General features: G+C 33.0%; 1 protein-coding gene across 2 annotated transcripts in view; it reads left to right on the top strand.

Annotated features, from left to right (window-relative positions):
* Window positions 1-15,075, top strand: part of ACC (acetyl-CoA carboxylase) — a 231,818-nt gene that overhangs the window by 190,708 nt on the left and 26,035 nt on the right. For both annotated transcript variants that reach the window (XM_085807436.1, XM_085807435.1), the window contains exon 48: window positions 10,780-10,915. In XM_085807436.1, the coding sequence (XP_085663562.1) occupies window positions 10,780-10,915 (136 nt within the window). The remainder of the gene's footprint in view (window positions 1-10,779; window positions 10,916-15,075) is intronic.

Here is a 15,075-nt window from a genome sequence, read left to right as displayed (position 1 = left end):
TTTATACAGTAGCACCGATACTGGCACGTGTGTCAGCTGAGTCGAAGAAAGTCTATGTAAAGAAGAAAAGGCTCCATAGACATAATGTGACTGTCAAACCTGTTCAAACTTTGATATCAGCTTTGAGCTTTGGCGCTTTTTGGCGGCAGATATTTTGCGCATATGCAAAATAATTATGACAGAATGTAGAAAAAGTTATGTGTGTCTGGACCTTTATCCAGGCTAAAAATAGCATTCAGTATTGAAAGTTAACCTGTGTCCTTCACGTATAAGATGCAGGTAACTTTTTGAGACCAAATTTAGGAAAAAAAAGTGTGTCTTATATACCGTCAAATACGGTATATTGTGCAATTGTTACATGCATTTTTTTTTTTTTTTTAAATTCGTAAATTTTGTCATTTATTGGAAATGCGCAAGGAGAAAAGCAAGTTATTTTTTTCCTACTACCTAGGTAAGTTTCAAAGTCCTAGACGCGCGGTGGTTTCACAGTGCGACCACTACCCACAAAACAATGGGCAAGAGTAGATTTTTTTAATTCATATGTTATTTGCCTCTAGGATCATAATATTCAATTTCTAGAGTTTTTAGTTAAAAAAAAATTATAAAAATAATATCACGTGCGTCAAAGGGTTAAAGATGTTTATAGGCTAATGTTATTGACTGAAGGGGAAAAGGCGATGTTAAAGAAATATATTTTAAAGTAAGAAATTCTTTAGTTTTTGGGGTGCGGACATTATGCGGATCACATTTTTTTTACATAAATTTTATCTCTAAAGTTGGGGTGCGGACATTACACGAGCGTGTACAGTAAATATATAAAAAGATGAAGTAAGAGTTCATTACTTTGTTGCTAATAGTTTATACTAAAATTGGTATAATCAGCTAAAAATTTTTATAATTAAAATCACAAAATCACAGTCTCTAAATCAATTATATACAAAATCTAGAATAACCGCTGTGTGTAAAAGATCAAAATGGAGGGCAAGGGAAAATTCTTTTTATTTCAAAAATAATCTAGAGTGCAGAAATGTAAATCACAAACAAGAACAATGATTTAAAATGTCTTAGCCGACCAAAGTAAATAAAATATAGATAAACTTTATATATCAAGATGATCCTTAATAAATCTAATTTCTTCCAAATACACAGGACATTCCTTAGAAAGAGCTATACTAAATATAATGTTCCTCATTATATTTAGTACTGAAATGTCGATTGTATTATTTGCAATTAATACAGTGAACGAAATCGGAAGAACACTTAGAACGCAGGTGATCCTTGATCTATTAGCACTATCCTATCAGGGCAGATGTTTTTATTTTATTTGGCTTATAATTCCTTACTAAATGTAGTATTTCATCTCAATGTACTCCGTCTTTGATATGATTTAAATCAAATTCCTCGTCATTATAATTCGCTTCCAATAGTGAAGAAAGTGACACAGAGGTTATTGAAAACGAGAAAATTTCGATTGACAAATTAGTCTGTATTCTCGACACAGCAATTATGGGACTTGAACAGCGGAACATTGTAACTGAACAAGAAGTTATGTCTGTTTATAGAATTAAAGAGAAAGTATTATCACATAAAACGAAACAACTTACATTGAAAGAAATGTTTAATAAAGTAAACAAATAAATATTAAGCTTTTTTTTGTAAATTTTGATACACTTTAGATCATAATTGTTCTTTATTTCATAAATTACAGTTTCATATTTTTAGTTTTATAATTTCTGCATGCCATCTTACCAGATTTAAACTGATGATCTATAATCTGGAAAAATCGATAATCCGGAATCGCCGAAGTCCTGACGAGTCCGGATTAACGACTTTTGACTGTATTTATTTGTTTAATTTATTAAACATTTCTTTCAACACGCACATGCGTAAAGCATACATTACGCATAGTCGAAATTGGAAAATTGCAACCAGAAAACTATTTGACGTGTATTCGTGATATTTATAATGACGAGGAATTTGATTTAAATCATATCAAAGACTGAGTACATCGAGATGAAATACTACATTTAGTAAGGAATTATAAGCCGAATAAAATAAAAAAATAAAAGCATCTGCCCTGAAGATAAGGATAGTGCTGACAAATCAACTTCCAGTTCATTGCACGCCACGACGTCCCCCCCCCCGAGCAGCGTGATATTGATAAAACATATTTCGGAATGGTTAGAGAATCAAAGGATATGCCTTTATCCATTTTGTGCAGCAATTCCACTTTTTGTTTGATGGATATCAAAACATGCTTTCGCTTTGTAGATCCTTTGGTAGCTCCTGAATCGGAAATTCTTTTTGACATAATCGAAAGTTCAAGCTTACTTTTATAAAATTTCTCTGAGTCTGCAAAAAATAATAAGCCATATTCGATTAGAAGATTAAGGAAAAACGCAATCTGCAACATTAACTAAAATAGATAATTAGATAATTTTAGCTTAGCTTATACCGTCCGTTATACATTAAATGCGCATGCGTAAACATATTATGCACATGCGCAGAAAGTTTGTAGCTTTGAGGTCCGGATTATAGATCATTCCGGTTATGGACGTCCAGATTAAAGTCTTTTGACTGTATAAACTTTCTATGTTTTGGCTTAAGTTGATTAAGCTTTTAATTATCAATAACTGCTTTTTCCAATTTTCTACGTTCTTTGCTCATCAGTCTAACTACCATATCCCCATTTTCCCTGCAAAAAGAACCTACAACACCGATTCCAATTTTTTGGGGGGTCAGTATTATTTTTTACTTCATCATACAAATCGATATCCTCCTTGAGGGGCTTTAAGATGATTTCTTAATAAAGAAATCAGAATCTTCATTCTTCGTATAATTGTATGTTTCATTTGACTCTTTCTTCACTTCTTTCTCTATACATTGTCATTTTCTCGTGATCTAACAAACCACGAATCTCACAAACTTCTTTAGCCATAAAATCCAGTTTGTCTTCTTTATGTAGATCCCTTTGCATTTCAACATGTTCCAAATTCTGTTGCATAATCCATTCTGTGATTTTGTTAATACCAAAACTCAAAGTTTCTAGTAAACATTTAGAGACTCATTTTTCTTTCAAAGCTTCTACTACTTTGTTAATATCACATGTTGTATTAAAGATATGTTTTGGAAAGTCATTTGTAAATTCTGTCTCGCACTTAGCAGTAGTTTTCTTAGATTCAGACATCTTATCAGGTTGGCAATGGAAGAGAAACAGCAATTCAAAACATGAAGATAAAATCTTTAAATGCAAATATGCATTGATCTAGACACTGAACAATTAAAATCTGAAAATACGTAGAAATATGCTGTTACATAAAAGCACAATAAAATTCAAAAGGCAAAAAGTTCTCATATATCTGCAAGACAGCTCTCAAATGTAAACAAAACCATCTCCTTGCAAAGCTAATCTCTGTTCGAAGTTTCAGATATTCATAAAAACATCAGAACGTTGTGAAAATCCATGCAAATCAATTTGTCGGTAAATAAAATCATGTAGAATCATAAAAGTACTCCAAAAGTTATTTTCATAGTACCTAAAATTCAAAATTACGTTGAAAGCACAGCACTCAGTCGCCGCCACATAAAGGTCAGCTACACTTACAAATAAGATTGCATATAAAATCCAAAATAATGCATATAAGAGCACTTGAAATAGATAAACATGCATCAGAACATCTACTATTTAAGAAAATGTTCAAAACACTCTATAAAAGGATTCTACATCCAAAAATAGAGCTCACCAACTTGCATATTGTTTATAGCTGAGTTCAAAGCCGAGTTGTGTCTAATTTGAGAATGAAGCATATGTTCATTTTAAAATTATTTTGCGATATTGCTGTTGAACTGAATTTTATGGTTTTAGTGCAAAGAACATGATATTTAATAAATAAAGGTAGCACACAAAACATTAAAAAAAGCCCCTTTGGTCATAATGTAAAATCTGAAGCCTTTCTGATTTTTTTATTATTTTTTCTTTGAAACTGAGAGCTAATGTAAGTTGAATTTTAATGTTCATTTATTTAGTTACGCAAAGGTATGCTACTTTAAACACTGATAACGTATTTAAAAAAAACATTATCTCAAGACCAATTTAATAACGTTTTGGAAAAAGAATTTTGTTGTTTTTTGCTCAATTCAGAGTATATTTTCTACTTTTGAGAAACTATACAGTTGTAATTTAAACCTGTAGATGAAGCCAGCAGATTTCAATTATTTCTCAGAGTTTTAAATAATTTCTCTGTTTCTCTTTACTTTTTTTTTAGTCCAAAGGGGCAATTTGCCCAGAAGGACTATTAATTTCATTCTGGCATTTTGCATTGATTCACTTATCAAATTGTTGCCACCAAGTATTAGAGCCTTGTATTATATTTAAAGAAACTAAATAATGAAGAATCTGAATAAATGTATGTATTTTTCTTGCATCGTGATAAAATAATGGTACGTAGAGCCATCAAATTTTGAATAACGTACATTTCCACCTGAATGTAGGCATCTGGAAGCCCAAATCATTTTTAACTCCAGCGTGCGAGACTGTGTATCGGAAATTCTAAAGATATGCTCATTTAAAAATTATTTTATGATATTGCTACTGAACTGAAATTTTATGGTTTAAGTGAGAACATGATATTTTATAAATAAAGGTAACACACAAAACATTAAAGAAGCCCCTTTGGGCGTAATGTAAAATATGAAAGCTTTTAGAATTTATTTTATTTTATTTTTTTCCCACGAGCAGAACTTTCAAATATGAGAAAATTGTGAAACTATTAATTAAAATCTGCTACTGTTCTTTTCATAAAGATTGTGTGTTTTTAAATTTAAAACTGTTATTTCAGTTATTTTCTTCCAGCCGATTTCAGAATGTCACTAATTTCCTTATTGCTAACTGTACTAACCTAACTAAGATCCTAGTGGTTAAAACTGTTGAATTCTGATAGTTAGATCCATGATGAGAGGCCTGGCTGGTTTACCACATATGTAACATGAATATGATCCAGTTTCTCTTAGGAAGTGCTCCACAAAGGCATCCCAACCTTTAGGCAGGTAGACCTCATGAGCTTTTATATATTCAATTAATGTATGTCATCAGAAATCAGGTATACTCACTTTTGATGTTTAAAATTTTTGCTAGTGTTCGAACTGAAGGAATTTTAAAATACCTTGAAATCAGTCAGATTTGAAAATCTCATTTCATACTGAATTTGAAAGATTAGTCTTAGATATATATATATATATATATATATATATATTGCTGAAGTTTCTTAAATGAGGTTTACTTTGTTTTCCAAAATGAAGGATTAGCTTTTGAAAACCTTCTCAATGTACTACTTAATAATGTTTATTTGCATGTTTTGATTTTGAGGTTAAATTATTTTAATAGGTTATGGAACAGCATGTTTTTTGTGCCTACTTTGAGAATGAAGCAACATAGCAACAAGAAATTTACAGGACATGTTCACTAAACAGTTCTTTAATGAATGTGACATAGAATGTTTCTCAAGTTCAAACATGAATTACAGCCAAAAATTGCAATCTTTTCAGACAAACAGTGTGTCCCAGTTTTTGAGGAAAATTTGGGGTGGTAACATTACAAAAATGGGTTTTAATAAGGATTTTGTCCACCACTAGCTGCAATTACATTGGCAGTAGCGACGTTCCATGCTACTGTCACGTCTACATGCCAGCAATGAACACACTCACTTCCCGGCCGATATGCAGGCATGCCAGAGCATTTTCCCGTTCAGCCCCGACTGTCACGTATTTGTGCCAGTGTCCTGGAACGTTTTAAAAACTATTATTTCTGCCACAAGATAGCACTGTATGTCCATATGGTTTCAGATACGTGTACATTAGATGTTCTACTCGAAATGAGAGAAGTACATGTTACTCACATACACATGTTTTTGATTATATAAACAAAAGGGGAAATAAATCTTTCCGAATGGCGCGCTTTATGACGTCTCTTTAAATTCGCACGTGGTAGTTGTTTATTGTAGGTAGAGAAGTTTTATTTTCTCTAAAGCGTTGGGTATTTCGGTTTGCAGTTCAGTATTTAGAAAATAATTAGATCTTGTTAGACGTGAATTCTTTCTGTTTTTACCATTGCAATGTCGAAGCATCGAAAATGTTTAACAGAGCATGAAATAGCAGAAATGATGCAAAATATTTCAGATATTGATTCTGAAACAGATTCTGATAGTATCACATTTTCCAAAACTTTGTTCAGAAGAGACATAAGAAAATCAGACGACGATGCTTCGTTTGTTCACATTCCCGGAAAATTCCTCCAAAATGGCAAATGAGTTTTTACGAGTGCAAGGAATGTAATGTAGGACTGTGTTTAGATCCCTGTTTTCAAATTTTTCATACGAAAAGAAAATTTTAAGTAATATATTTAGTTTTCAGATGTATAATGTTAAAAGTCATAAAATGGTGAGTCATGAAAATAAAATGTGTAAAATATGCATTTAAACTAAGGTAATTAAAATATATATAAAAATATCTATAAAGCATAAACCGTTTAAATACTCTATAGAGTGTTACTAAGCAATGCGTTGATACTTCGGAAATTTCATGGATTTAGGCTTAATAGCAAAAAAGCCCCCGGCCCTGGACAGATGCTCGCGTAAGACACTGCCGGCCTCCGCAATAAGCGCACGTTTGCGCTACCCGGTGCGAAGGGGTTAACTTCCCAGTCAGTGAAATGGGAAGCAAAGACCAGACATAAGTAATCCTTGTTCAAGCTCATCTAACGACCCTGGAGGAGGACTTAAAGCAGCAACCTGTCTCCCAAAGATGCTCTATCGGATTCAGGTATGAGGATTGAGCTGGCCGTTCCATCCACTTCATACCGTGACCATCAAGATATTCTTCAGCAACCCAACTCATCTGTGAAGAGAACAGACACCCATTGTCTACTGGTCCAGGCGATGTGTTCTCTTGCCCAATATAAACGAGCACCTCTGTGTCCTCATATCAAGAGGACACAAACGTCTGGTCGTCTTGTATACAGACCTGTATTGTGCAGGCATCTGCACACTGTAGTAGCTGAGATTCTTGTTTCTATTGCCACTAAATGATCTGCCATGAGCTGAGGCACAGTAATGTTACTCCTTCTTCAGGCGGAAACAGCTAAATAATAATGGTTTCCCAAAATGTTGTAACTTTAGGTCTGCCTGGAACATGTCTCCTAGACACAGAATCCTTGGATCCAAACTGTTTCCATAGTCAGTGGATCCCACTGTGAGAGACAGTGAGGTGTCTAGCAGCATCAGCTTGTGACATCCCCATTTCCATCCATCCAATTGCCTGCCACCTCTACAAATCGGGCAAACGACTTCTTTTGGACATTGATAGGCTCTCCTGGATATTGCCAATGAAACTGCTAATAACAATTGAAAATCAACACTCCTGAACAAGACTTATAATTTTTGCCTTTCCTCCAACTCCTGTATAAGCATTCCTTTCTATAAGATAAAAGTGGTAACTATTGGCTTTGCATACATTTTCTTAAACTTCATTACTATCATGCATATGAACTGTGAATTTAAATATTACTGAGATTTTTGTAATGGTGAGCCTTCAAAAACATGCTGTTCCTTTACTTTTGGAGGGCAGTGTAGCTCAATAGGTTTTATTTTTAAGCAATGCTTTTGCTTCAGATTATCAGGCATGTCTAATTAGTTCATCAAAAATTTGTTAGAGACACGATCTAACCAAGAATTTGTGCATATTTTTTATGGCAATCTATTTCTAAAGTAGTGAAATTACCTACTTTAAAATTGTTAAGAAGTATTTCCAAATTATCTTCAGTAATATTTTTTGTTCTTTTTTTTGGGGGGGGGGGGTGACAATTTCTAAAATGTTTGAAATTCTAGCTAAACTTATAGATGAAATAATTCAAGAAATAGGTTGAAGAAAAAGCAAGGAATGGGTTTTTAACTGCAATTATAAGCAAAATTTCAGATTATCTTCTACTAAACAGTGAGAAATTTCTAAAATTCTCGTAAAGAGTAATCTATTTATTACCGAACCCTAATAGCTCTTCTTATTGATTCTCCCCCCATGCCAAACTTTGGTGACCTTTGATTTTTAGTATAGCATAGAAACCAATATACCACCCAAGGTATGTACTGTATATCCATTTTGTAGTCCAGTGTTAAAATTATTATTATGAAATTTGCGTGGAACTAGATGCCACCATTTAAGAACTGAAACCCAAACAGCAGTTTAGTACATTTAACATTCTAAGTGGAGATTTCGATGCCTCAAGTTCTCCTAAAGTTCTACTTCAGAGGAGAACAAGAGATGTTATAAGACAGTGTATGATTGATTGACTGTTCTCTGAACTATTGATAGACGGACAAATTGTTGACTCCTGAAATATGGAACTATTGATGTTCTGTTGACTATTGATTACTGATTGTTGATGAACTATAGACTAATTCTGTAAACTGTTAAAGATGTTTATGTATGATGTTGATTGTTAAATGTTGACAATTCTGTATATTCTAAGACTATATGGTTAATATATATTAACTAATATTAATATATACTAATATGTTTAATATATTCAGTAACATCTGTAAACTATATATAGGGACTATCGAATATATATCTGTTGTCTATTTAACACCTGTATATGTATGTAAGCTTATCCTTTTGTAAATGTTAATGTACAAATTATACCCATAATTTGATATAATTTGTAGCACTAAAAGTGCAACATGTCACAGGAAGTACAGCAAAATTAAGTATGTAAATTTCTTACTGGGTAAATGGCTTACCAGCTGTAACAGAGTTAGCAATGAATAACCGTCGGCTATGTTCAAGATTACATGATAAAAGTCCACACCATGAATACTCACTTAAAAAAAAGGCCAAAAATAAAATTAGGACTTCCTAAAAATTTTACAAATAATAACATTTATGATTAAATAAATGTGAGGTTTCAGATTATAGTGCTAAATTTATGTAAAAGCAAAATAATTAAATTTTAAATGTTATTTGGAACTTTCTGTACAATTCACTGTTAAAACATTATTTCTGATTGCATACACAAGTTTTCATAATTACAATAAGGTACTTTTATTTCTTTCATTGAAACCAAAGTTTAACATAATTCTTCCTGAATATTAAATTCATTATATACTTATATTTTCTTTCAAAGTTAAAAAAAAAAAAAAATAGTTTCAAACAAAAGTTTTCAGAGGTTTTTGCATATCCTCAGAAAGTCTGTTATGTATCCATGGGATACGCATACCACAGTTTGAGAATTACTGACACAGATTACAGGTCCAGTTTGTAAATTACTAATTATATTGTAACAAGTTAAGTACAAAAATTTAACTTTTTTATGATCTCTGCATATTTGAAAGCCCAGTAACTAAAATATTTATTAATCATTGATAAAATAAATGCAAATATTTCCATGCCTTTAAAGGTGCAAAATGCATGGAGATACTCGAAATCGAAAGTACAGACTTGGATCATTTTCAGTCTGTATTGATAAGTAATTAGGAATAGGTATTTTACCAGATTGAAGTAGAAATTACAAAATGTGCTTGTTTCAGCAATTCATGGTGGTTTCTGTGTTGGGTAAAACAACTATCATTATTAAATTTGTTATTAACCACAAGAAATTATTTACTATTCATGTAGCTTTGAATAGTGCATATAAAGGTTCAGACTTCTCATATTTAACATATTAAAGCATAATGAATAGTGGATCAACTTAACATATTTTCTGTGCAAAGACTGCACAAAATATTAACATTTTATATTCAGAAGACATTCTGATCCCTATGTTAGAATTTTCGTATAAATTTCTCTACCTCATTGTGGGGAAATTCATTAGTAGAAGTACATTTCAGGTTTAAAAAAGAATAAAGCCTGCAATCACCTTTTTGATCACTCTGTTTAAAACTCTTTTATGTGTTCAAGAAACTTTTAATTTTCTTCCATTGACTTAAAATTTCAAGATAAAATTCATAAGTGTAACTGAGTCAACGATTAACCTTGTTAATTAGGATATGTCTTTTTTAGTGGGATTTCATTGGCGTAAAGTTATTGCTGTTGAAACATTATCGATATACAACAGGTATCATAATATGTTTCATAACATTCCTTTCTGTGGTTTTTTTTTTTTTTTCCTTCTCTTCCAAAACTTCTTTGGGAAGAGATCTTGTATGGTATGTCTTAAAAAATATGGGAATACTATTATGGTAATTTCCCCTTGCTATTAAGATAGAAAAAAAGTTAAGAGCCAATTTAGTTTGTCAGTCTATTTTTACCATAATAGTACTTCTGTGCATCCCAATATCTTTTATGAATTGTTCTGGAAAATATTTTAAGCCATTTACTCATTAGTTAATCTATTAATAATTTATAAATTTTGTGCTAAGTTATATTAAAGTAGACTAAGAAGTGGAATATTCCATATTTGTTGATAGAAATCAATGGAACTAACTCATCCTTACACTGCAGATGAGATAAAGATATGAAAGGATAGAAAGTTATTGTTTTACTCAAAAAAAGAAGCTGTAATTATTATTCATTAATTTTATTCACTTGATCCATAGTAAATGGTATATGATAAATTATATATTAAAAATTTTTTATTTGTTATGCAGGTAAATCTTTATGTATGAGGCTAGGTGAATGAACTTTGGAAAATGATGATCACTTTTCTTTTAAAGAATTTAATTTTCCTTTTGTATTGTTGTATTATTTTGGTATATTTTGTTGATTTCTTAACTTTTTGTGTTATATTCTTAGGTTATTTCCCAAGCTGGCCAAGTATGGTTCCCTGATTCAGCATATAAAACTGCTCAAGCTATAAATGATTTTAATAAAGAAGAATTGCCTTTGATTGTGTTTGCTAATTGGCGGGGGTTTTCTGGAGGCATGAAAGGTGTATTTTTCTATATTATGTAAAATAGGGAATTGCTAAGTTGCGTAAATTTGCTTGTCTGTATGTGTTAATTTATAACAAATGAAATTATTTATAAAATCTGAAATATTAAAATACTCTATGCTGAGAGATTGTACAGATTTCTCTATCTGCAACTCACAAATGGATGTAATCACGTGTAATTAATAATGTATAAGCTTTAAATCATAATATTAGATCTTGTGATTTATCTTTTTTGCTTTTCCTTAGCAGAAATATTTCGTTTGTTATATGATTATATCATCCTAGAACAAAATAATGATGCAATGGCATTGCGCAGCAGCACCACAGGTCCGGTGTTCGAACCCTGGCAACGTCGGCTCAGCCTTTCCCACCCTTGATTTCCATCCCCTGGGTCGATAAAATGAGTACCAAGTTCGCTTGGGGACTAAACACTGCGGGTCCTGCAACAAGCTGATCGGTTGTTCAGGGCATATGCTTATGCACCCTGGGGCCCAGGATCAAGAAAGCAAATTTCGGGGCACAGCAGGCCTTGGCCCATTAGGGCTGTTCGCGCCACTGAGTTTTTTTTAGAACAAATAAATTCTTTAATCTCAGACTGAATTATCATTTTGCAGTTTACTTCAGAATTAGTTAAAATTCTTTATAAATAATATTTAAAATTATTTATGGCTGATTTTGAAATAAAAATAAAAATTTATATTTACTCTTTTCTTTCAGTCAGCATAGAATATTAACCTGATACCTCACAAGTATTTTAAATATATTAAAGTGACATTCAATTAATGATGGAGAAATTACTATTATCGGTTGCTTTCCTCGGCAAATAAGGCACTTGGCACTGTGAGCAACAGTGAAAATGCTCACCAGTGCATCATGATGGATTAAATTGCCTCATGTGGGCAACTTGCATTCACCATATTTAATGACTGTGAAATTCCTTAATTGTAAAAGCAACCACTTTTACAACATGATGAGAATTATGTCTAAGGGACCGTGTCTAAAGCTAGTGAATGTTATAATAATTAAGGTGAATGAACATCAGTTTTGTATTTAACTGCCGGTAATCTAAGCTTGATACTCACAGGCTCATTTGCTGTGCTTAATTAATTTAAAGCAAGGGTGCATGTAATATAAATGTTTCAGGTTTTGTTCAAAGTATATAAAATTTCATGAAAAAAGAGAAACTACATTTTATTTCTTAAAATTAAATAGTGTTAAAAAGTGAAAATAATTTAACTGTCTTCTTGTCACATGTTGAGAATAATCACACGCACTCCCCGCTCTTGTTTTAACGTCCTGTATTTTAACTGTTTTATACTTTTGCTTAGGTTGATCTGGCAACAGTTGTAGTTGTTCATGGTGTGATATGTAGAAACGTGCTGTGCCATGTGCGTGAAATTCCATCTTTTAATAAAGCCTCTACTTAATTATCATCGGCCTCTGATTCACCTTTTTTTTAAAATCTTTACAGCAGAGCGTGGCTCTGATGTTGAACACGCTAGAGGCGAAGCATTTATATTTGTTTTGTGGAACTAATTTGTTTGGAACGGAATCGCGCGTTAAGTGAAATTTGAAATGGCAGCACATTATGAGAACACAAAGTATTGTGTTGAGCCGTTTAACGGTAAAAACTTTTCTCTGTTTAAGCGCCGTGTAGAAGCTGTGTTTGCAGCAAAGAACTTGATAAATATTTAGACGTTGAAGCGGATGAAACGAAAGTTGCTGAAATCAAAGATGCAAAAAAGGCTTACGCATTGCTGCTAACCCTTCTAGATGATGCCATATTGGCGACCATGTCGAGTGAATCTTCTGCATGTGAAATTTGGAGCAGTTTAAAGAATAAATACCATAAGGTAAGTGCAGTTAGTCAAATATTAGTACGAAAAAAATTATCGACACTGAAGAAACGCCGAGATTGCAGTATGCAGTCACATATTAACGAACTGTTGGCTATCGTAAATGAACTGCGGCTTTCGAGTGCTGAAGTCAAAGATATGGATGTGATTATTTATTTGTTGATGTCGCTACCTTCTGAGTACGACATTATTAAATCGACGATTGAGAACCAGCCAAATGAAATGCTTACGCTGGACTTTGTTATGCAAAGGCTCTTGAATGCTGAAGAATTGCAAGGTGAGAGAAATTCTTGCGATTCTCGTATTTCTGGCTCAGGTAATAACGTAGCTTTTAGCGCTGATAAGCGTGATATCATCTGCCACAAATGTAAAAGTAAAGGTCATATTGCCAGGCTTTGCAAGACAAAATTAGTTTGTTTTGGATGTGGACGCCCAGGGCATTACGGGAAGGATTGCAGATTTAAGCATAAATCGGATTATAGAGAATCGGCTGCAGTAACATTCATGGTTGGTGAGCCTGTTGGAAATTTCATTCTGGATTCTGGAGCATCTACACACATGTGTAATAAAGGTGAGTGGTTTGAAGAAATAAAACCTTTTTCTGGAACTGTTGCATGTGCTTCGAAAAATGATGTTTTAAAGGTAGAAGGTATTGGTACAGTACCTGGAACATTAAATGGAAGAGAAATATTACTTAAAGATGTGTTATATGTGCCTGAATTGAACGGTCAATTAATATCTGTGAAGAATATTCAAAAAGCAGGTTACAGTGTAATTTTTAAGAATGATGTAGCTGTTATTGAAAAGAGGAATGAAAAATTTAAGTTTGCTAAACTCAATGAGAAAGGACAGTATGTGAGTCAATTTGAACCTGTTAAAGCTTCAACATACATTGTAAATCATGGTGCAGAATTATGGCAGAGGCGCATGGGGCACTCATCTGATAAAATATTAAAAGAAATGGGTTTGCCAGTATCTGAGTCACCTTCAAGCTTTTGTGAAGAGTGCATATTAGCAAAACATTCCAACACTCCTATGAACAAAGGTCCTAGAAGCAGAGAGCATGTGCCGATGAGAATGGTACACACTGACATATGTGGTCCCATTGATCCACCCACTAGGGAAGGTGAAAAGTATTTTGCTACAATCATAGATGATTTTTCTAGATTTACTGAAGTGCATCTCTTAAAGCACAAGAGTGACATAAATGAAGTGTTTAAATTGTTCCTAAAGCAGAATCCTGATGTCTACAAAATTCGGTGTGATAATGCCAAGGAATACGTGTCTGGTGAACTAGCTCGTTATTGCAAGAAAAATGGTGTTATGATAGATCCTGCTCTTCCATATTCACCTCCTTTAAATGGTGTGGCTGAGAGAGCCAACAGATATCTTTTAGAGAAGGCCCGTGCTCTCATATGTGAAGCAAAGCTTTCTAAATCCTTTTGGGGCTATGCTGTACAGACAGCTGCATATCTTAAGAATAGAATTCCAAATCAGACTGTTGAAAATGTACCTTATAAGCTCAAATATGGGAAGCCCGCCTGATTTGAATATTATTAAGGTGTTTGGATCTGATGCATATATGAGAGTTCCTGATAACTTAAGAAAGAAATTAAATCCAAAATCAAAAAAGATGATTTTTATTGGATACTCTACCATGGGTTATCGTTTACTGGACCCAGTCACAAATCATGTTGTGGTTTCTCGAAATGTATTGTTCAATGAAGAGAAAAAGAAATGTATCTCAGTTCAAGATGATTTTTCCATAGAAAGTAAAGATCCTGCTAAAGATGAAGTAACATGTGATTCAAGTGATGTAGAATCCAGAAATCTTGAAGAAAGCCATGAAGAAATTACTAGGCAAAGAGGAAATATAAAATTACCTGTAAAGTTGAATGATTACTTTGTGTATGAAGCTAATGTGGCAACAGTTGATACAGTAACATATAAAGATATAACATCATTGCCAACAGAAGAGCAAGTCCTATGGAGGAAAGCCATGGATGAGGAAATAGCTTCCCTTAATAAAAATAAAGTGTGGGAGTTAGTCAACTTGCCAAAGGATGAAAAGCCAATATCCTGTAAATGGGTGTTGCGCATCAAACGAAACAATGTTTACAAAGCTAGATTGGCTGCTCGTGGCTTTGAACAGAAGCCAGGTATTGATTACTTTGAGACCTATGCTCCTGTAATTAGTACATCATCACTTCGACTTGTGCTGGCTATCATTGTTCAAAAGAATCTTGAAATCTATGCATTAGATGTAAAGACTGCATTTCTGAATGGTGATCTCCAAGAAAC

Source organism: Stegodyphus dumicola, chromosome X1, assembly GCF_044657685.1.
Source record: "Stegodyphus dumicola isolate Sdum_Otavi_A_Nest chromosome X1, ASM4465768v1".
In the NCBI taxonomy this organism is placed as follows: domain Eukaryota; kingdom Metazoa; phylum Arthropoda; class Arachnida; order Araneae; family Eresidae; genus Stegodyphus; species Stegodyphus dumicola.
This window is presented reverse-complemented; position numbering and strand designations above follow the sequence as displayed.